We start from the raw sequence: 23686 nt of genomic DNA on the forward strand, positions 1-23686 counted from the left end.
ATTAGGCGTGTTTAAACTTTTATACATTGCAGCGTATTTGGAGGCAGCTGTTGTGCATGCAGGGGCTGTGCTACATGCACAGCAGCTGTTGATGTGGCCGCTTGCTAGATGTTAAGGTAGGGGAGCCAGCATGTAACTTTGTTAACAGCAAGTAACCCTGTTAAAACATCGGCTCTGGGCGTCCCGGGGACGGACTGACTCCCAGAGCGGAATGTACTGTAGACATCCCGCCGGAAATGGCGCTTCTGTTGAAGAAAGCTATGGACGGCATGGAGAAGTAGTTCCGAAGCCTCCTCGGGGAGCTGTCGCCAGATTGTCTCGTCCATGACTGCGTGCAATATTGGGGGCAGAGCGCGGTTGCGGAGATGCCTGTTCCAGCGATTTATTTCTGTGTTTTTTCCGCTACCTTCTGCTCTCACGTCTTTCACCCTTAGAAATTGACGAACCAAGATCTAACTGCGGAGGAGATGGCGACGTCCCCCGGTGCAGGTATTCAAAATCTATTTCTTACTTATTGAAGCATGAAAGCTGAATTTTTTCGAGCCATATAAACTGGGAATTCTAAAACATAATGCACTTTTATCAGATGTTGCTTATTTGAAGATAACATGATTAACAGAATGATTAAAAGCTTCATTATGTTACCTGTGAAAGTGATGGAACGCTTCACAATTGGAGGTGGAGAACAATCTTCCTTATAGAGCGATGGATCAAGAACGGACACTGGGCTTGGCTGCTCAGGAATCTCTGGAGGTACCAATGATTTTTCGCAGCGATCTAAATCTTTTCCTCTGAGATAATCACTTTCTGCGTCACAGTTATCATCTTGGTATTCAAAATCTATTTCTTACTTATTGAAGCATGAAAGCTGAATTTTTTCGAGCCATATAAACTGGGAATTCTAAAACATAATGCACTTTTATCAGATGTTGCTTATTTGAAGATAACATGATTAACAGAATGATTAAAAGCTTCATTATGTTACCTGTGAAAGTGATGGAACGCTTCACAATTGGAGGTGGAGAACAATCTTCCTTATAGAGCGATGGATCAAGAACGGACACTGGGCTTGGCTGCTCAGGAATCTCTGGAGGTACCAATGATTTTTCGCAGCGATCTAAATCTTTTCCTCTGAGATAATCACTTTCTGCGTCACAGTTATCATCTTGTCTGATTTTTGCAGAAGATAGTTTCTGCATGTGCATGTGTATACAAATCAAGGAAAAATTGTTAGAAAATTATTTCTGAATACTTAACAAGAATCTCTTTCTCGAAGGTTGAAAATGCCTAATTCATTGTATACTATAAGGGAAAAAAATTACCTCCAAATCTAAATTAGATATTATACTTCTGTTACTGTCTGAACGCTGGGAGGTCTCATCTACCAGCGGATTATCCAAGCTTGGATTCAGTTCACTTTCATCAGGTTCCAGTGCAGAAACTTCCTTCATCTTCGCTTTATTGCAAGGAGACCTGTGTTCTTTGTCTGATGCAATCTTTCTGCTAGCAACTTGTCTTGCAGGCTTTGGAGACTGTGTCCCTGGAGAACTTCTGCCATTATCCCTTTCCTTCATTGGGCTTCCTGAATTCCTAGCCTTCTTTTCCATTTCAGGTTTTGTAACTCTTTGTTTGCTTGGGCTTGAAGAACTTGGACTTTTTACAGTGCTCAATGGAGAAGAAGACTGTGTTGTTCTAGCAGCAGTTTGAGGAGACAATGAGGTCCGAGATCTCCTCAAGTTAGATTCCCTTTGTAAAGCCTCATTTGCCATGCGCTGTCGTCTTTGCCTTACAGTCGGAGCAATCTCATTGCCAAAATGATTTAAAGATGTGTTGTTACTAGGACTGGAAACTCTATTGCCGTTGCTTTTGTAGCCAATCTGCGATGAGCCATAGCGCACTTTCTCACGATTATTACCGAGAATCTCTGAAGTTCTTGTAGGCTTTAGATTGCTGAGAAGTTTTGCAAGCTTCATTACAACGATAGGAGCTTCAAAAGCTCTTGTAAGATTACGTTGCATTTCTCTTTGTCTGGACAACAATTTTGCTTCATTGAAGATCCTCATTCTCGATGCATCGTCAACATCATTCAGTCTATTGTGCTGAGGAAAGTTGGATTGTTGATCTTGATTCAAGTCCCTATCTTTTGCAGACTGTAGAAAGCTCTTAAGTTGCATAGCTTCGAGAATTTGCTTCAAAGTTTCATGCTCCTTACCAGTTTCTTCAAGACCGGAAATTGTTGCCCCCGGTTCAGGTTCCTGTAATTGAGTCGTCTGGCTATTAACACGTATGTTGTACGCACGGAAACGTGGCATACCAAATGGTTCCTTCGAAGCGCCTGCCTCTTCCTCGTGAAATTGTTGCCCCCGGTCCCCCGAATCGATGTTGAACCTTTTATCGAAAATGATCTTGTTTCTGGTAATAAATCGAATTAATTAAAAAATACTGCTTTGTTGCTTTGTTTCATTGCCGTATGAATGGCTTAGTGTGGTTTAAATGTAATATTTCAATTTTGCTTTATTTCAGTTGTAGTTTAGACGTTAGTTTATATTAATATTAAGTTTTAGTTAATTTTCCTAATTATTCACATAATTAACAATGTCATTCTCATTGTTTAGAAATTTGTTTTATTCATTAAAATTTTCAAGCGCTTCACTTTCGGATGCACAGTGATTTGAACCTGCAGGAAAGGAAAAAAAACCGAACGGCTGTCAACGTCCTAATGATTACAGCATAAGCTGAGTAAAGAAACCGAACATCACAATTATACTATAATTATTGAGCCCAATAGTCCCAGAGCGTGAAAGGTTCATGTTCGTCCAAACTGCAAAACCCGCATGTTTCCTCCCCTTGATTAAATGACACAATCTGATTGGCCTCCACTTCTGGCAGCGTTTCTTCCAGGCAGTTGGATTCATGTACTAATGGGGGAGTCTCTAGGCCACCTGCTATTAGCTCTCCGATTGTTGATCCCTCCACAAGTAGCTCTGGTGAGGCATTAACGGCAGCAGTAGCATGAATTATTTCGTGAAGCCCTGGCGATGGGGGACCAATCTCCTAGATTCACAGAAAGTATGCAATGACCAAACTTACCGATTCACAAAAGGATGGCTCTTAGTGACTCTACAATATATACTACACACCTCGATTTCATTAATAAAATGCAATGCTTCTCTTAAATATTCCGCAACATACAAAACACAAATACAATAGTTCACAAAAATGAACAAAATGCTCAAACAGTTACAGTTAAAAGACAGTTTATGGTACTTATGCTACCTATCCCTTATGCTATGTAGCTGGCTGGCTTTCTAGCTTTCAGGTTATGGGTCTGGATCGAACAGCTACTAGAGAACCAGCAACAGATCCAGTGCAGCTACTAGAGAACCAGCAACAGATCCAGTGGGGTCTACAGACCCGCCCTTCTTCACTCCTATATTCTTAACTCCCATCCTCTTATCTGCTATGCTATTCAATCGTTCTTATCTATACTTATCCTCGCTTTAGCTGATAGACAGTTTCTTTAGATACTTGAGTTCCAGTTCGTGACTACTTAATAATCGTTCAAGCATTAATGAATCAAACGCGCAGATGTTGTTCAAGATCCAAATACATAACCTGCGAAGGCAACGGTAGCAAAGACACAGGCAGATGCAGGAGAGGCATCACCTTATTGCCATTATTATATGAAGTCTTTGTTTCAGTAGCGGATTCAGTTGAAACTAAGTTGAAGCAAGCATCACCCGCACTAGCAGAAGCAATTTCAGTTATACCCGTTCAAAATCCTCTCGTCAATGATCGCAGGGAATCAGTCTTCTAACTCCACCTCTGTAAGTCTGAGCAGGGCTGGCCATCAGAAATAAACACATATCAGTTTATTCCGAATGAGCAGGGCTGGCCATCAGAAATAAACACATATCCGTTTATTCCGAATTTTCAGGCAGGCTCAACTTGACGCAGGGACTCGCTGCGTCGCAGCTTCACTTGTTTACCTTTAAACATGTTGTATCTTGATTAAAATCCATTTCACTAATCAATAATTATTTGTCAAAAAACCAACCAGTTATTTGAAACAATAAATTCTTCATTAAATATAAATTAGAAAATCTAAAACTCCATAATATATATTTCATTTAACACGCCACATCTTTTTATAACCTCTTTTTATATCATTTAAATAATTATAATATAAATATAAATTATAAAAAAAAATTCTCTAATAATTAAAAACAATTATAAATATTTAAAATAATTAGTAAATAATTTCTTCTTGATTCTTATCATTTTAATATTAAAAAATTTAAAATATATACCATTCATATTTTTAATATTAATTCTCAAACATTCAATTATTTACAATAAAAATCTATAAGATCAAAATAGGAAATGTCAAATTTATAAGATTAAAATAGAAAATGTGAGTCACTCACATACTTGTGATCACTCCTTTTTAACTTAAAAAATGCACAAGATTTTTAAAAGAAGAGGGAGAAAGTTATCTTGATGAAGATTATATATAATATATTATTGTCAGATCTATAAGATTAAAATAGAGAAGTTAAGAGGCACTCACATATTTGTATCAAAATGCACAAGATTTTTAAAAGAGGAAGAAAGTTATCTTGATGAAGATTACATGAATTAATATATATATATTTTATAATAATATTTTATTTTAAAAAATATACTTTTAAATGATATGAGATTTATAGAATATAGAAAAAAGAATTTTGATGAAGATTATATGACTTACTTAATTTAATAAATTTAAAAAATAATATGAATTATTTAAATTGATTAAAAAAAATTATGATGATGTTAATAAATTTGTATGCAATTTTTTTAATCAATATTATCGGTATGTTTAAAATCTAATAAAAAAAATATTTTTAGTTTCACTTTATTATTTATTATAAATGCTTATAATTAAAATTTAAATATTATCATAATTGAGTGAATATAATTTTACATTAAAGATAAAATAGATAAATTAAGTATAGAGAATAAATAAATTAGTCTATTTATCCAATATAGTACTATTTAGAGTTATTAAGAAGATTCAAAATTAATACAACAAAGCAAATAGATAACGCTTATTCCTCCCAACAAAGCAAATAGATAACAATTAGTAGACATAAATCTAATTGACTTATATTTTGTTATCATTAATTATATTTATTTATATTTTATTTCCATTAATTTAATTTTTAACCCTTTTAAAAGCACAACAATGCAAGTAGGTTATTTTATATTTTTTTATGTAGTCAATTTCTTCACAGACTTGTGTCAATGTTGAATATAAGTAAGTATGGAGTACACTCATCAAGATTCACACCTTATCTTATTATTATCATTATGACAATCATTTTAATTTAGTATTAAACCATAACTAAACAAACAAATTAAATTTTAACAATTAAAATTAAAATTAAACATTATTTTAAATATTAGGTAAAACTAATTATATTAATGTGATTTTTATTATGTTAATATACATATCACATTTATAAAAATTTGGGATGTTCAAATGATTGTAATTTGATGTGTGATTTTGAATTATCATTGAAATGTTTGTGAAAAAATGAATTTAATTTATGTAACTAGAAATTATAACCTTAGTAATTTTTAAAAATCTCCAGCTTTCGTGATTCCTCTCCATCACCTTTTCAAATGTTCTTTCCAACTCACCACCTTTTTCAATTCCCCCTCCAACTCCACCACCTTTCCAATCACACCTCCAAATCTGCGTCCTTTTCCAATACCTTTCACCAATTTCTCAACCTTTTCCAATCCCACCTCCTTTTTCAATACCTCCGATGATTCCTCAACATTTTACAAATCCTACCTTCTTTTTCAATTCCTCCACCCTTTCCATTTCCACCACTAAACACTCCTCGTAGCACAACACCATCGCTAACAAATCTAATGATAAATTTTTTTATGCGAGTAGTTACACCCAAAAATAGGTTTACTCATCAACACACTAAAAAGAATGCATTAACAATGAACAATCTAAATTTACAATATACCTAATGATAATATACCAAAAAAAAACTACACCAAATAGTGTTATCCTTAAGCTATGTTTGGCTTAAGTTAGGTCTCATATTCTTTTGTTTGCCGTAACATCCTTTTTTGTTTGAGTGTATTGGCTTCTCATATAGAGTTGGAACACTAAAATTTCCTTGGCAATCAACATCGTAGAATTTTATTGACACCCATCCCAGTTTCAAGTTTAATGAAGTCTCATCATGTTTAATGCCCAACCCATATGTTTATTTGTTGTTGTCATAAACGTGAATATATCATAAATTGAAACACAAGGGTCTAATCTATTTTTTTCCTTTTGTTGAGATAAAATAGAACCAAACCCACAAAGAATTTTACACAAGAATTTTTGGGCAATAGCCCCTACAAAAACCCCAAAGGGAAAACCAATGAGAGAGAGAGAGATGCAATTTCTGATTTCTTTAGAGAAATTTTATAACAACAAAAGCAACTTATCTCCTTGAAAGTTGTGCTGAGAATTTCCTTAGAAAATATGTTGACTTTGCTCCTCGATTTTTGTTCCCAATAGTCCTTGATTTATGTGCACTCCTCACTTAGAAATTTGTTCCAAAATGAGCTAAAAAATCATGCCAAAATTCCTTGATTTTCAAGTTGTTTATGCTATACTTACAAATTGCAATTAATGCATAAGATAGACCTCCAAATTTCATGCCTAGCTGACCCTCAGATCTCCTACTACTGTAGCAACTTCGACAACGAAATCCACGTTGTTAGTCAAAATTCGTGTTGTTACTGTGGGCAAACTATTAGACAGGTAACAAAAAAATTTCCCTCCTCTCATTGGGATTTGTGTTGTACATGTTGTTGTATCTCCTCTTCTCTCAATGTACAAATAGCTCTCTCCACCCTCTTCTCTTTTTCTCCAAATCTCATGAAGAATGAATGATAAATGGTGCATTTTCTCTCCTCGACTTGCCTTTTCTCTCATAATTAAGAGTGACCTAACCCTATGATCAATTGGTTGATAATATATCTTAGCCACTAAGGTCAAGGGTGGAGATTTAATCTCTCATTGACTTAACTTAAGTCACTTTGTCCCCTCAAGTCACCTTTTCATTTAATATCACAAAAATTCACTTAGACTTTATATCTCATAAAGTCACTTTAATTTTATATCTCAAAAAGTTATGTCAAGGAGTTATGTTGGACACATTTTCCTAGGAAAGACACCAAGCCTTACGGAACATTTTTCCTTGGTATTGCTGAAATTGTAGCAAGAAAAGGCTTCATTTGACTTGTGCCTTGGTCAAATGGAGAAATTCGATTTTCCACATCAGCAAGATGACTTGGATTGTACTCAGTTAGAGTGACGTGGCCTTGTCTACTAGTTAAATCAATAAATTTAAGTTTGTAGGCTTGGAGTAGTGTTGTGCATGTAGTGATTGCTAAAATTGAGTAATCTAGATCAATTATTTTCAGCTGAACTCAATTAACTGAGCTCTAGTCATTAGTTGAGTCAGTTGAAGTTTAGTTGAGTAGTTATGATTATTGTTATTTCACTGACCTCTTAGTTAACTAGTCAATCAACCAAAAATAGCCCAGACATGCATGGAATTCAAGTTTCCCAGTTGGAGTGGAAGAAAAGGCACATTGTAATCATCAATTGTACACTAGTTGAGTGTGCATGCTTGACAATTAAGCATGTGATAAATTCTCTTGGATTTGCACAAGGAAATATGAATCCCCCTATTCTTTAGGAGCTCAATTTCTCTAGGATTTCACAAGGAAATAGGAGGAAATTGGGGGGCTTAAATAGGCTAAGTGTTGGCCAAATATATTCATTCAGTAGGAGAACAATTTTATACTTGTAGGGTGTGATTCAGAGCTTGAAGCTAACATTGTAATAGTTTCTTATGCTGATATTATTAATGAAAAGAATCGGAGGGGTTTTTCCTAGTTTTGTTCCCCTGTAAATCATTGTCTTCCTTGTGTTTTTATGGTTGCATATCATTGCATGTGTTTCTAACTTGTGATTTTCTATTCCGTAGATTGTAGAAGAAATTTCTATCTCTTGATTTTAGTTTGAATTCATTAGTAGTAGAAAATTTCTTGCCATTTATACATGGTATCAAAGCCTGAAAACACAATAGAAACTAGTCAAAATATCTTCTCCCTCAGAAATTTTGATTTGCAAATTTAGTGAAGCAATTTTCTCTTATGTGGGGAAATTTATTTCAACGGATTGATATTGGAGTATGCCCTGGAGGGAACTTCAAATTTCATAGCTTGGAAGGACATGATGGAAGTTGTACTCGATGTTAATGGAGTGTTGGAGTACACCAAAGCTAACATTCCAAAACCAGCAACATCAAATGCACAACAATTAACCTAGTGGAAGAAGGATACAACAAAATACAGAAGGATCATCCTAGAGGGTGTGAGAGACCACATAGTCTCGAATTTACATTAAAAGGAACTTCCATTTGCTATGTGGAAGACCCTCACTGGGTTTTTCGAAAATGGTAGTGATGCCAGGAAATTGACATTGAGGGACAAGCTCAGAAACATCCAAACGCAGAAAAATGAAACCATTCCTCATTACCTCTCCAGATTCACTCAGGTTTGAGATGATCTTGGAGGATTTGGAGAAAATGTACCTATTTTGAGCTAGTGATCCTAGCTCTCCTAGGTCTTTCGAAATCTTGAGACAACTACCGAGACTCTATAAATGGAAGGGACAAATTACCGAATTGGGAGATACTTTGGTATGATTTGGTGCAGGAAGAAATTTGAAGGAACACCAGAGATGGTGTAACATCCAAAGCTGAGGAGGAAGAAACATTTTCCTTGACAAATAAGGGAAAGAAGGCCCAAGGAAAGCCTGAGTCCAGCTAGAATAATGGCAAGAAAAAGGACCTCAAACAAATAAAATGTTTTCACTGTTGTGAATATGGACACTATGCAACCAAGTGCCCGCACAAGAAATCCAACAAGGAGCCTGTAGCAGAAGCAGGAGGAGATGCTCTAGCATCTGAATTTGAGTTAGATTTCACCCTATTTTCCTGAATGGAAAGCACAATAAGAGGAGTGAGTGGTACCTATATTCCAGAGCCTCATATCATATGACAAGAAACAAGGAATTCTTCAGTAGCCTAAAGGAGAAGGATCTCCAACTACATATAGGATTTGGAGATAATGGGAGGAATAATACTAAAGGAATTGGTATTGTCACCTTTAAGAGGGAGTCAAGCTCCCATATTGTTAAGTTATGGTATGTTCTATGCTTATAACAGTTTACTTCTTTTTCTTATTATATTCCACAGATTAGCAATCACATGTAGATAAAGTAAAGTGCAGATAGAACATTAAACGATCAACAGAAAACAAGTCAAGATAAGAGACACAAGATGTGGCAGCTAGCTAGGGACAAACCCCACAATGTGTGGGGAAACCCTTTGATCAAATCTTCTTTTATCTTCAATAATTCAGCAGAGAGAAATAGTACAATAAATCTGATTTATATCAACAGTAGCAAACCCTAGATCAACAACATCAACATTAGCGGCTTCATCATCAAACTAGGGCAGACGATATCTCACAAACCGAACGTCGGATCGGCATGATTCCACCTCCAAAAGTTGCAGCTTACAGAGGAGGTTCAGATGACCCTACAACGCAGTTTAGATGAAGAGATCTTCTAGTCCACGTAGGTCAACCTTTACTTCTAAAGTTGCAACTTCAGTTTCGGCAGCTTCCGGCTTCAAACTAGGGCAGTCGATATCTTGCAAACCGTCTGTCGGATTGACTTGATTCCACCACCAAAAGTTGCAGTTTTCAGAGGAGGTTCAGATGAACCTACAGTGCAGTTCAAATGAGGAGATCTTCTAGTCCACGCAGGTCAATCTTTACTTCTGCAGTTGCAGCTTCAGTTTCGGCAGCTTCCGTCTTCAAACTAGGGCAATCAATATCTTGCAAACCGTCCATCGGATTGACTTGATTCCACCACCAAAAGTTGTGGCTTTCAGAGGAGGTTCAGATGAACCTATAGAACAATTCAGATGAGGAGATATTCTAGTCCACATAGGTCAATCTTTACTTCTGCAGTTGCAGCTTCATTTTCAGCAGCTTCCTTCAAACTAGGGCAGTCGATATCTTGCAAACCATCCATCGGATTGACTTGATTCCACCACCAAAATTTGTGGCTTTCAGAGGAGATCTAGATGGACCTACAGCGTATTTCTAAGGAGGAGATTTGATGGTCAATGCTGGTCAAACTTGGGATCTGCAGTTGCAGCTTCAGGTTCAATAGCTTCTAGCTTCACATGTGTGAGAGAGAGACCCTTTTCTGCGCAATAGAGAAGAGACTCTTTTCTACATAGTAGAGAGAGAGAGAGATGTGATGAGATGAGTGAGTCCAAATGACGAAAAGTCCTCCTATATTTATACACAACGTTGGTGTTTGAATAGATGCGACTGTTGGGCTTCTGAGCCTACATGAGTTGTAGGTCGGCTTGATAATAATTCCATAATCAAAATAAATTCATATCTCCATGAATACTTATCGGAATCGGATGCTCTTTATATCAATCATACACCTCTTGACGAGCGGAATCTAATAAAAATATTATCAACCATGAATAAGATGACCCACATGAAGTTTTTCCTTGGTTGCCAATTTTAACACTCCCTCTCAACTAGGGAGAACTTCATCTGCAATCTATCTATCAGTCTTTATTATTCATCCATAAATTGCACTGCCGTGTATAGCCTAACCCTTGCCCTGCTCTACTCTATTATGCCCGTTCTGCTTTATCTTGTTCTGCCCTGTACTGATCTATACTGTTCTGCTCTACTCTTGCATTATTATGTTCTGCTCTGCTTTTGTCCAAATTATGAAGAAGAAGAAATGATAAAGGATGTATCATATTGACTCAAAGTCAGTCTCAGAGTATGTACCACTGGTCGCAGACCAGTCTCAACCAACCCGAAGTCAGTGTCATAGTGAGTACAACTCCTCTGGTCCCAGACTAGTATCATCATCCACTGACTCAAAGTTAGTCTTAGAGTGCATACCACTGGTCCCAGACTAGTCTCAACTGACCCAAAGTCAGCTTCATAGTAAGTACCACTCCTACCACTAGTCCCAGACCAGTATCGCAGTCTCAGATAGTGTACCACTGGTCCCAGACCAGTCTCAATCGACCCAAAGTCAGCGTCATAGTATGTACCACTCTCACTGGTCCCAGACCAGTATTGCACTGACACGAAGTCAGTCTCAGAGCATGTACTACTGGTCCTAGACCAATCTCAACCAACCCGAATTCAGTTTCATAGTATGGTACAACTCCTGCCACTGGTCCCAGACCAGTATCATTGATCCCAGATCAATGGAGGTCATCCTAGTGTAGGGAGTACGATAGATGCAATGATGCGTCCATCGGTACTACTATGGTCCCTAACTTCATTTCCCTGCTCATTAATCAGATGAGAGGTACTTCCCATGAGTCCCAGACTACATGGGTAGGATGCCTCGACAAGAGAACTAATAAATCCTATCCTCATAGGAGAACACATCAATCCTACTACAATCACCATGGAGAACACATCAATCTAGGCCGCCATGGAGAACATATCAATCCAGGCCTCACAGGAGAACACATCAATCCTGCTACAGTTTCCATGGATAACACATCAATCCTGCTACAGTCGCCATGGAGAACACATCAATCCAGGCCTCACAGGAGAACACATCAATCCTGCTACAGTTGCCATGGAGAACACATCAATCCAGGCCTCATAGGAGAACACATCATCCTACTACACAGGAGAGCAAATCATCCTGTTCCACAAGAGAGCGAATCATCTTGTCCCACAAGAGAGCGAATCACCTTGTTCCAGTGCACACCACCAGGGGAGGGTGAGTCACCCTGTGGTTGTATGTTGCTCTAGTAAGAACCGCAAGTCCTCAGAGCTCCCAGAGCTCAATGTATGCAACATGCAAGACCCTTGTACAATGGCTTCTTGACGACTCCAAGTCGTTTGGGAAAATCACAGATTAGATCTTTCCTCGGGGCTTTGACAAGGTGTATCGACCTGTACATCATCTTAATGCGATGGAGCCTCCTTGCTCATCGACTTACCATATCCCAGATGATGTTTATCTGCTGGAGCAATTGACGAATACGGGATTCCTCAATAATCGAATCCCACCTCTGGTTGTTATAGCGAATCACAGTGGTATGTGTTCAAATAGCTCACTGAAGAGCTTCCCCAACCAGGCAGCTTCATACGAGATCATACTCGTAGATATGTATCCAGTCTCGGTGGTGCTTATGGCAACCGACTTATGCTTCCTGATCATCCATTATATCAAAGCAGAATCCAAAGAGAAACATCACTAAAAAGTGCTCCAGTGATCCTCCACACTACCTGCCTAATCAACATTCGAACAATCATGCAGTTTCATATTTCCGGCAGTGTATCTCAATCCATTAGTAATTGTGCCACGAAGATATCTTAGAAGATTCATCAATCCAGTGAGGCTCAATCAAATATGAGCTCACAATGCTAACTGCAAAACATATGTTCGGACGGAGGTCCACTAAGAACATCAATGCGAATGAGTTTATGAAACTCAAAGGCATTTCCCAAATCTGGTCTGAAATCACTACCATATAACTTCTAAAAGTTAAGATCCTCAAGGTAGTCGCAGGCTTGCAGTCCATCATACCGAATCTTTCCAATATCTTTACCACATATTTTCCTTGAGATAGGAAAATTTACCTTGGCTTCTGCCATACTTCAAGTCCTTGGTCCTTCATTTCAAATTAAGAAGCCAAATCCCTCTTACATTTGTGAATGAGAGGGTATGCACCTATTAGAAAAAGGTCATCCACATACAACACCAGTATGAGAGGCTTGTCATATTCAACCTTAAAGTAAAGGTTAGGATCGGCTTCACTCCTAGTGAATCCTAGCTTCATCAAGTAGCTATCAATCCTCTCATACCATGCTCGAGGTGCTTGCTTCAGCCCATAGAGAGCCTTCTTCAACCTGCATACATGAGATTTTCGATCATAAATCTCAAATCCTTCGGGTTGCTCCACATAGACCTCTCCTTTGAGCGAACCGTGCAAGAATGCGGTCTTGACATCCATCTTATGTAGGTTCCATCCTTGTGAAGCCACAAGGACTATGATCAAGAGGATGGTCATATATCTGGCAACAGGTGCAAATATCATAGTCTATACCTTCCTTCTGGGATAAACCATGTGCAACAAAACAAGCCTTATACTTTTCCGTACTTCCATTTGCTACATGCTTTATCTTGTAAAGCCATTTTGAAGTAACAATTGTCTTGTCCGAGGTCTGGGAACTACTTCCCAGACATCATTCTCCATAATAGACTCATATTCTATGGTCATAGCATCCTTCCATACTTAATGCTTGACGACATCTGACAATGATGAAGGTTCATTTTGTATGATCATGCTCATGATGGTCAAGTATCCCTGATACCTATTAGGTTTCTTACTTTGACGGAGGGTTCCCTAGGGTGCAGCATGTCCTTCAGCATCATCAAGTATTCCCCTAAGCCATGAAGACCTCTTCATAGAAGAGGAAGGCTCATGTGGATGAGGATCAATCGGATCCATGGGTTCTTCTACATCAGGCATTGATTCATCATCCTTTTCTTTCAGTTCCCTAGTGACGACTTCTTGAGAGCTCCTCAAAGTCAGAAGATTGTCCACCTTGTTAAGAGCCATAGCTTCGTCAAAGGTGACATCATGACTAATCACGACTTCCCTTTGACCGGCGGTGAACATTTCTTCAGGAGTCTTGGAACCCAATGCTTGATGAGGGCATCGATTTTATACATATATGGCGGTGTTTGTAGTTTCAGCCCATAGAAACTTTGAAAGTATTTGATCATGTAGCATGGCCTGGACAGCTTCCACAATAGTATGGTTCTTCCTTCCCGCCACACCATTCTGCTCAGGAGTATGTGGTGTAGTAGCCTCCCTCTTAATGCCAGCCTCAGATATGTCTGAGTGAACCAACTGTAATATATCGGAGGTCTTGCTTTGGCTTGAGGGGAATGGTCCCCTTTTGAGATTTCCTTCGACACATCCTGGACATACACCTTCTTTCTCTACTCGGAATTCGGGCATCCCTGTCACCATTTGTCTTACATCGAGTATAGCTTTATAATGAAGGGGGGCAAACCTCCGATGCCAAAGTGTGGACTGAAGAGATGTGTCATAAGACATGATACCTAGCAGACTTCCATCAACCTGATATAATGAATCAACACTAAACCCAAGAGTAAAGGCATCTTTAACATTATTTTTCCATATACGTACCTTGCCATAGCTGAAGGTTACCTTGTAGCCTTTGTCTTCCATTGCCGAGATGGACACTAGGTTCTTTTTTGAGGTCAGGTGCATTTAATACATCCTGGAATTTCTAGCCTTCTTGAATGGTTGTCCTCTTCCTCGATTCCTAGCTCTCCTATTACCTTTGCTATTGAATTTGTCATTCCTTTGATTGCCATCAGAGGGATTTTGATCATCGTCCAGGTGTGAGTCCTTTTTATCAGGGCACTCCCTTACATAGTAACCTGCTTTATCGCAGATGTAACATCATCATTTTATTCCACCCTTAGGTCCAGCCTTTCCTTTTGATTTAGTCCCGAAATTATTTCTTTTCTTAGCATGAGAAGAAAAGGTAGCAGGACGACCTTTAGGCATGGGCATTTCTTGCTCTTCTTCCCTTGTTTCTTCTTGAATGCATCTAGCCATTAATTCCTCGAAACCAGGAATTACATTATTGTTCAGAAGAGTAGTCCTGAACACGTACCATTTGGATGGTAATACTCCAAGAGTCGTGAGTGCCATTTCCCAGTCTATCGTAGATTTCCTTGGAAGTGTCCAGTTCAAAGATGTAGGCCACCAAGTGCTTGTCTATAGAGTCCCGGATGATCTTCTATTTTGACTTCTTCGATTTTCCATTTGTTCCATGCAGCAATGGATGCATTTGATGGAGGCTCAAAAATATTACCTCTTACATGGTCCAACACTCCTAGATCTTTTAGGGTTAGATCGATAGACGTCTTCCATCCATGTTGAGGACCCCATAGTTCTTTTAGGATAGCCTCGCCAATCTTCTCTTCAGTGATTGCTCTTGCTCTTGCTCTTGCTTTGTCTTCACCTCAGCTCTGATACCATGTTAAGTTATGGTATGTTCTATTCTTATAATAGTTTAATTCTTTTTCTTATTATATTCCACATATTAGCAATCACATGTACCTAAAGTAAAGTGCAGATAGAACATTAAACGATCGACAGAAAACAAGCCAAGACAAGAGACACAAGATGTGGCGGCTAGCCAGGGACAAACCCCACAATGTGTGGGGAAACCCTTTGATCAAATATTATTTTATCTTCAATAATTCAGCAGAGAGAAATAGTACAATAAATCTGATTTATATCAACAGTAGCAAACCCTAGATCAGCAGCATCAACATTAGCGACTTCATCATCAAACTAGGGCAGATGATATCTCACAAACCAACCGTCGGATCAGCATGATTCCACCTCCAAAAGTTGCGGCTTCCAGAGGAGGTTCAGATGAACCTATAGTGCAGTTGAGATGAAGATATATTCTAGTCCACACAGGTCAATCTTTACTTCTGCAGTTGCAGCTTCAGTTTCGGCAGCTTCCGGCTTCAAACTAGGGCAGTCGATATCTTGCAAACCGTCTGTCGAATTGACTTGATTCCACCACCAAAAGTTGTGGATTTCAGAGGAGGTTCAAATGAACCTACAACATAGTTCAGATGAGGAGATATTCTAGTACACGCAGGTAAATATTTACTTCTAAAGTTCAACTTCAGTTTCGGCAGCTTCTGGCTTCAAACTAGGGTAGTCAATATCTTGCAAACCGTTCGTCGAATTGACTTGATTCCACCACAAAAAGTTGCGGCTTTCGAAGGAGGTTCATATGAACCTACAATGCAGTTCATATGAGGAGATATTCTAGTCCCCGCAATACAATCTTTACTTCTGCATTTGCAGCTTCAGTTTCAACAACTTCCTTCAAACTAGGGCAGTCGATATCTTGCAAACCGTCCGTTGGATTGACTTGATTCCACCACCAAAAGTTTCAGCTTTCAGAGGAGAGCCAGATGGACCTACAACGCAGTTCTAAGGAGGAGATCTGATGGTCAACACTAGTCAAACTTTGGATCTACAGTTGCAGCTTTAGGCTCAACAGCTTTCGACTTCACATGTGTGAGAGAGAGACCCTTTTCTACACAATAGAGAAGAGACTCTTTTCTACTCAGTAGAGAGAGAGAGATGTGATGAGATGAGTGAGTCCAAATGAGAAAAACTCCTCCTATATTTATTCACAACATTGGTGTTTGAATAGATGCGACTGTTGGGCTTCTGAGCCTACATGAGTTGTAGGTCAGCTTGATAATAATTCCATAATCAAAATAAATTCATATCTCCATGAATACTTATTGGAATAGAATGATCTTTATATCAATCCTACACCTCATGACGAGAGGAATCTAATAAAAATATTATCAACCATGAATAAGATGACCCGCATGAAGTTTTTCCCTGGTTGCCAATTTTAACACATATTCACTTGAAAAATGTAATGTATGTGCATGCGCTGAAGAAAAAATTAATTTTTGTAGTTATATTGGAGGACAGAGGTTATGATGTGGTGTTAAGTAAGGGAAAATCTTTTCTGAATAATGTTGTTATTGGACAAGTGAAACATATTGGATTTAGAGTGAAAAAACTTTACAAGCTATAGGTAGATTTTTCCATGCATGAACCATACCTCCAGGAGTGAGGTGGGTCCATGTAGAGCCTTAGTCCCAGAGTTGCAAAGATCTGGGTAGGGTCCATAGGAGAGGAGTAGCAGTTGCATTATACTATTCTCATGGATCGTTAACCTTGCTACAGGGGCCCACAATATCAGTAGTAGGAGGATTAGTTTCAATTGGAGTAGTCAAATACTAAGGAGCATAGAGCAGTGTTGACAACAAATAAGATGCTTCGTAGTAGATTCAAAAGCAACACAAATTTCCAAGTAGACAATGTAGAGACTAGTAGTAGTTAGATGCTTAGGAGACAGTTGCAGCTCAAAGTCATAATCGATTCAATATTCTAGATGCTTCTCATTTGTAGTTGTCACACTATAAAAAAACAACCGTGAAAGGTGGTGGTATTTGTGCTATAGTACATTCCATAAGAGATGGATTGGGTTTGTGCAAAATCCTTTTCTTACTAAGAGGGAGTGTTGAAATTGTAGCAAGAAAAGGCTTCATTTGACTTGTGCCTTAGTCAAATGGAGAAATTCGATTTTCCACATCAGTAGGATGACATGGATTATAGTTAGCTAGAGTGACATGACATTTTCTACTAGTTAAGTCTGTAGATTCGAGTTTGTAAGCTTGGAGTAGAGTTGCGCATTTAGTGATTGCTAAATTTAGTGATCTAGTTCAGTTATTTTCAGTTGAACTAAGTTAACTGAGATCTAATCATTAGTTTAATTGGTTGAAGGTCAGTTGAGTAGTTATGTCTGTTGTTAACTCATTGATCTCTCAATTAACTAGTCAATCAACTAAAAATAGCCCAGACATGCATGGAATTCGAATTGCCTAGTTGGAGTGGAGGAAAAGGCACATTGTAATCATCAATTATATACTAGTTGAGTGTACAGGCTTGGAAATTAAGAAGGTGATCAATTCTCTTGGATTTGCGCAAGGAAATAAGGAATTACCCTATTCTTTAGGAGCTCAATTTCTACAGAATTGTGTAAGGAAATAGGAGGAACTTGGGGGGATTGAATAGGCTAAGTGTTGTTCATAGATAGTCATTCAAGAGGAGAAAACTTTACAGTGCAGGGTCTGCTTTAGAGCTTAAAGCTGGCATTGTAATGTTTCTCATTCTCATCTAATTAATTAAAAGTAGTGGAGGGTTTTTCCCCAATTGGGTTCCCCTGTAAATCATTTTGTTCCTTATGTTTTGATGGCTGCATGTCATTGCATGTATTTCTATCTTGTGATTTTCTATTTTGTAAATTGTAGAAGAAATTTGTGTCTCTTTATTTTAGTTCGAATTCATCAATAGTAGCAATTTTTTTCCATTTCTACAAGTACACTTTTCTAGCACTCCCTCTAAAGTAGACATATTTTCCTCTTGGCAAGGAATTTATGAGAATGTCGACTCCCTGCTCATCAATGGATATATAGTCAAGTTGCTCCGCCCCTCTCTGGACATAGTCATGGACAAAGTGGTATTTGATTTCTATGTGTTTTGACCTGTCATGAAGAATTGGATTCTCTATCAGTTTTATGAAACTCTAATTATCGCAATAAATCACTATAGGCCTCAATTACTGATCAAATAAGCTCGCCAACAACTTGTGAAGCCAAATGGACTCACAACCAGCTTGACTAGCTACCATGTACTCTCCCTTAGCATAACTTAGTGCTACTAACATTTTCTTATGGCTAAACCAAAATATAACTATTGAACCCAACTTGCAAACAGACTTGGAAGTACTTTTCCTGTCTATAACACATCCTTCCCAATTTGGGTTTGTATAGCTTATTAACCTGACCCCATCCCCTTGAACATAGTATAGACCATAATACATTATCCTCTATAGATTTTGAAGCACATATTTTGCAGCAAGCCAATGCATTCTCCTAGGCTCCATAATAAACTGACAAAGAGTGTTGACTGTAAAATAGATGTCTGTCTCGGTGTTGACTAGTTACATCAATGAGCTTATCAACTAATGATAAATTGTGGGATCAATAAAAACAAACTCAGAATATTGAAGCTTCTTCCAATTGGTAATCATAGGTATGGTCATAGGCCTACAATCCTCCAAGTGAAATATCTTTAGAATGTTTGTTGCATACTTTCCCTGTACTAGAAATATATTCCCACCTCTGACCATACTTTAATCCCAAGAAATAATACATCAGTCCAAGTTCTGTCATCTCAAACTATGAGTAGGAGTTTTTCTATACCGATAATAAATAATTCATCCACATACAGTACTAGAATGAGAAGATCCTCAACAACTACAATTTAATAAAAGTTTGGATCTTCATCACTCTTCCTAAAACCCAACTGCTGCAAGTAAGCATCTAACTGAGAATACCAAGCTCTTGGAGCTTGCTTCAATCCATAAAGCACCTTATTCAATCTAAAAACATGAGATTCTGGCCCATTCACCTCAAAGCCATGTGGTTGTTCAATGTAAAGCTCCTCTTGTATAATCCCATTTAGAAATTTAGTCTTCACATTCATCTGGTGGATCTTCCGACCCATATTTATTGCTATAGAAATAAGTAATCTGATACAACTATACCATACAACTGGAGCTAAGGTCTCCTCGTAATCAAACCCCTCCACGTGTGAGCACCCATGAGGCACAAACAAAGAATTGTACTTCTCAATGTTGCCATTCACAACATAGTTAATCTTGTAGAGCCACTTGGAAGTCACCGCTAACTTCCCCTCAGGCCTCAACACAATCTCCCAAACATCATTGTTCATGATGGAAGCATACTCTTCCACCATGGCATTCCTCCAGACCTATTGGCATACTTCTTGTTCATACCTATAAGGCTTGAAGTCAACAATACTACCCACAATAGCCAAATAACTACAAAATTGATCTAGTGGTATGCTCTCCCTAAGAGCCCTCTTGGGATTTCACACTGCCTCCCAGGCTTCCTTCAAAGTCTCATGAATGCATCTTGAATTCCTCTTCCCCGTAGTGGCCTCCTATGCTATGGTGGATATATCCTCCTTTGAATTTTGTGTCCCAGAAGATGATGCACTTGTGGTCAATGGTGAACCTATATCCAGAGAACATATGCCCTGTGATCCTATCACCTATGGGCTTGTCACTTTTGAATCCTGTGATCCTCCGTACCCCTGTGATTTTGTACCTTGTGGTGAACTCCCCTGCTAAGGAGTCTAATGCTTTAATTGATTCAATTATTGTGACTTCCTCAAGGCTCTCTCCTCCTCAAGTCTCACATCCTTCCTCACAGCAACCTTCCTCAAGGCATGAATATATATGTGTTAATCCTTTGAGGTATCACTATACCCCACAAAGATACCCTTCTTAGCCATGGGTTTTAGCTTTGTCCTCTTTTCCTCAAGTACATGTGAATAAGTCAGACACCCAAAAAGCCTAAAGTTCCCAACCTCAGGCTTCTTCCTAAGAAAAATTTCTCTTCAGGAGTCTTGCTCCCCAAAACTCTATGTTGATCCTTGTTCTGCAAATACATTGCAATGTTACAAGCCCTGGCCTAAAGAAATAAAGGTATCCTTTGATCTTGACTCATGGCTCTAGCTGCCCCAAATATGGCCCTCTTATTCCTTTTTACAAACCCATTCGACTGTTGGTTGTAAGGAACAATCAACTCCCTCTTGGTGCTTTCTCTTGCACATATTTCCTTGAACTTATTGGAGGTATACTCACCCTCATTATGGGACCTCAACACCTTGATATTATTAGCTATTTGGTTCTCCACAAGAGATTTAAACTCTAGGAACATCTTGAAGACCTTACCCTTGGTATTCATGAAGAAAATCCAGGTCTTCTTAGAGAATATTCAATGAAAGTGATATAATACTCATATCCACTCAATGATACAAAAGACATATGACCACAAACATCAAAATGAATCAAATCAAGGATACCTTCTAACTAACTGTCACTACTTTGAAAACAATTCTTGGTGTACTTTCCAAATGCACACCCCCTGCACACATCGTGGTGCATAGTACTAAACTATGGTAACCCTATAACAATCTCTCAATACCCTTAGAGCTTCATTGTTAAAGTGGGTCAGCCTCTTGTGCCACAACTCACATAATTCACTATTGTTGGTGGTTGAAATTAATGCTCTAGCTAGCTGAAACATCAGCCTATTGATCCGGTGGATTAAAATAGTGCTCAAAATTCAAAGTGTGCAACAGAGATCGAAACCCGAATGACTAGATAGATCTCAACAATCTAATTCCAACACAATTCTTTTCACTCAAAACCAATATCGGATTCTCCCGATATCGCGTTCTGATCAAATTGGCAAACAACTATTTTTTTTGGAATTTGGGTTGTAGGTACACCCAGTCAGCAGTCCGTATGTTGACTAGGAATCTTACTGGGAATTTGACTATGTTTTTATGGGCCAATCATTGGATGACACTTGTCTCATTTTTATTGGTTCGTGTATGGTGTGATTTCATTGGTCTAATGTTGGACCAATAAGGGAGAGCCACGTGGGCCAATCGGTGGCTGCCACGTGGCCTCCTCTTGGGAAAATTTTGGTTGAGAGTTGAATGGAGGCCATAGGGGTTGAACCCGCAACCTCAACGAACAAACCTAACAACCTAACCAACTTCTATGTTTAAAAATCGTATTTAAAATTTGGTAATGCGCCATATGGGGGGAGGGCTCGAGCTAAGTCCTAGCCCCTGGCCACCCAGTGCCATGGGACCGCAGGAGGGGGGCCAAGGGGTAGGCCTTAGGCTGACCCGCAATTACAACTGTGACCCAAACAATGCACATGGTGTTGAAACTTGGCAACAAGAAATTTATAAAAATAGAAATGCTAAAAATAACACTGCTAAAAATAGTAGTTTGGGCATCAGTGCTTGATTGGGCAACTGGGAACGAAAAATGGAAGTGCTAAAAATAGAAGTTCTATTTTTAGCAATGCAGTGTGGATTCCTATTTTAGTCAGTCCCTGGACTAGAAATAGGAAGTAAAATTCGAATTTGGTCTTACGAGTAGTTTGAATATTAATTAATTAATTCAGTTTGAGTTAATTAGTTAAGGAAAATCAAACTTGAAGTCTTTGTGAGAACATGCAATAATTTCTCCACTAATTGGGGAATGTGACCTTGATTTGCTCCACTGATTAAGGAATTAAGGATGAGTTCTATATTGAGTGGATCAGTTGACTTAGTTTAACTTAGTCAAGTTCAGTTAGATTAATTTAACAAGTTGTTAAATTAATGAGATATAGTTTGTTGATGCTTGCATGCATGTGACAACTATTATTTTCAGATAACTATGTATTCACTCATGGATAACTGATGCATGTCAGTTCTGTCAGAGACCCAGTTCAGATCAAAGAAGGGACAATGTACTATCAGTTGGATCAATATCTTTCCTGTAAAGGAAGCTCATCCATGATGAGGATTTATCTCCTTCAAGTTTGTGCAGTTAGATCAGAGGTTAGTGAGTGTGTGAAGAGGCCAATTCACACAGGTGGCAGCACTGGACCCCAAGGAAACTGCACAAGGAAATAGGAGGCTTAGAGGGCAGAGGAGAAGGTTTGTGAGAAGCCTTTGACTGTCTATGAGCAGTAGAGGGATTGTACTGAGAGCTGGATAGCTTCCGAGCTAAGGCTTTGTGTAATCCGAACTATATTTCCACTTGTATGATAATACAGAGATGGGGTTTTAGGCAGGTGCTTTCCCTGGGTAAATTCTTTTGTGTTATGTGTGATTGATTCCTTCTTATCAGTTATATGTGTTCTTATTGATGTTTCTCATGGTTGATTAAGCTTCCGCTAAATTGTTTGTAGAAGTAGATCAAGTGTTTTGCTTTAGTACATTGCATTACCAAGTGATCTACAGGTGGGAAATTTCTACATGGTATCAGAGTTAGTTGATTTGTAGAAAAAGTTCTACATGGTATCAAATCTAGCTGATTTGTAGGAAAAATTCTACATGGTATCAGAACACAGGTGATCAAGGAGAGAACATTATATTGAGAGGAGATTTCAAAGTTTTGAGTTTTGGGCCAAGAGTTTGCAGAGCAGATCTGAAAATTTTTGTACAAAATTTTCAGAAATAAATAGTAGATTTGGATTCCTTGTGGAAAAATATCCAAAATCAAAAAAAAAAAAATCGGCTAAATTGGAGTTCGGATGAGGGAGATATCGCTGATTTAAAATCAGCTCTTTTTCTAGAAAATTTTGTGACGGCGGGAAAGTGAAAATAGATTGGTGTGCTAGCCAAGAACTTGTATGCACTTGAGGTACAAGGTGCATGCAAAGCCTTGAGGAGCAAGGCAAAGGTTAGATACTTGGTGGTTGAGAGGGAGAGTAAATTACCTCTCAACATGCAAAGCTAGAAGAAGTCTCAGACAATTGTGGAGGAGCCACGATTGGTGCAGCATCTTTAGGAGGTTGTGGAGCAACCAAAACAGGGGAAGTTGAGAGGAGATCGAGTAGAGTCATCTACTCATGCAGAGACCTCTAGTAGGGGGAAACGTTGAGCCAGGTGGGCAGAGGGATCACATGCGACCATTCCTCTAGGTAGGAGGTGGGGCGATGTAGAGTGATCGTCCCAAGGAGGAGGGGCAGGATCCTTGAGGTACCCAACCTCTTTTATTCGACTTTGCTACGGGAGCCTCGATGAGGAGTAGTAGAACTGATTGATTGGGTAGAGGTAGATGCGGATAGAGCGACAGAGAGAGCTACAGTGCAGGGAATCCCAGGACAGCGCAGTGCATGTAGGCTTCAACAATGTGAGAGGCACAAGTGTGTTGCACAGTGCAGGGTAGCACAGAGAAGGGTGCAACGGTGCTAGATGCATGGAGATGTTGCAGTAGC

At 38.6% G+C, this 23686-nt stretch overlaps 1 protein-coding gene across 1 annotated transcript; it reads right to left on the minus strand.

Annotated features, from left to right (window-relative positions):
• Positions 1 to 517: 517 nt before the first annotated feature.
• On the minus strand, positions 518 to 3449 carry LOC149207662 (uncharacterized). Its single transcript, XM_089398110.1, has 4 exons — positions 3354 to 3449; positions 2831 to 3054; positions 1323 to 2412; positions 518 to 1193 (listed from the first exon to the last, which is right to left on the minus strand). Exons 1-4 carry the CDS (start codon positions 3447 to 3449, stop codon positions 852 to 854), a joined length of 1752 nt encoding a protein of 583 aa, XP_089254236.1. The 3' UTR covers positions 518 to 851.
• Positions 3450 to 23686: the final 20237 nt, after the last annotated feature.

This window comes from Pinus tabuliformis, chromosome 1_2 (genome assembly GCF_031772625.1).
Source record: "Pinus tabuliformis cultivar Carrire ecotype Pingquan chromosome 1_2, CPIR1, whole genome shotgun sequence".
In the NCBI taxonomy this organism is placed as follows: domain Eukaryota; kingdom Viridiplantae; phylum Streptophyta; class Pinopsida; order Pinales; family Pinaceae; genus Pinus; species Pinus tabuliformis.

Bases quoted from the DNA above. Each gene is read 5' to 3' on its own strand.
- LOC149207662 (XM_089398110.1), bottom strand. From the start codon at position 3,449: ATGGGAGTTAAGAATATAGGAGTGAAGAAGGGCGGGTCTGTAGACCCC. The intron at 3,055-3,353 runs GTTCTCTAGTAG...CTGTGAATCTAG, and splicing joins CTGCACTGGATCTGTTGCTG to GAGATTGGTCCCCCATCGCC. The intron at 2,413-2,830 runs GTTTTGCAGTTT...ATTTATTACCAG, and splicing joins CAAGGGGAGGAAACATGCGG to AAACAAGATCATTTTCGATA.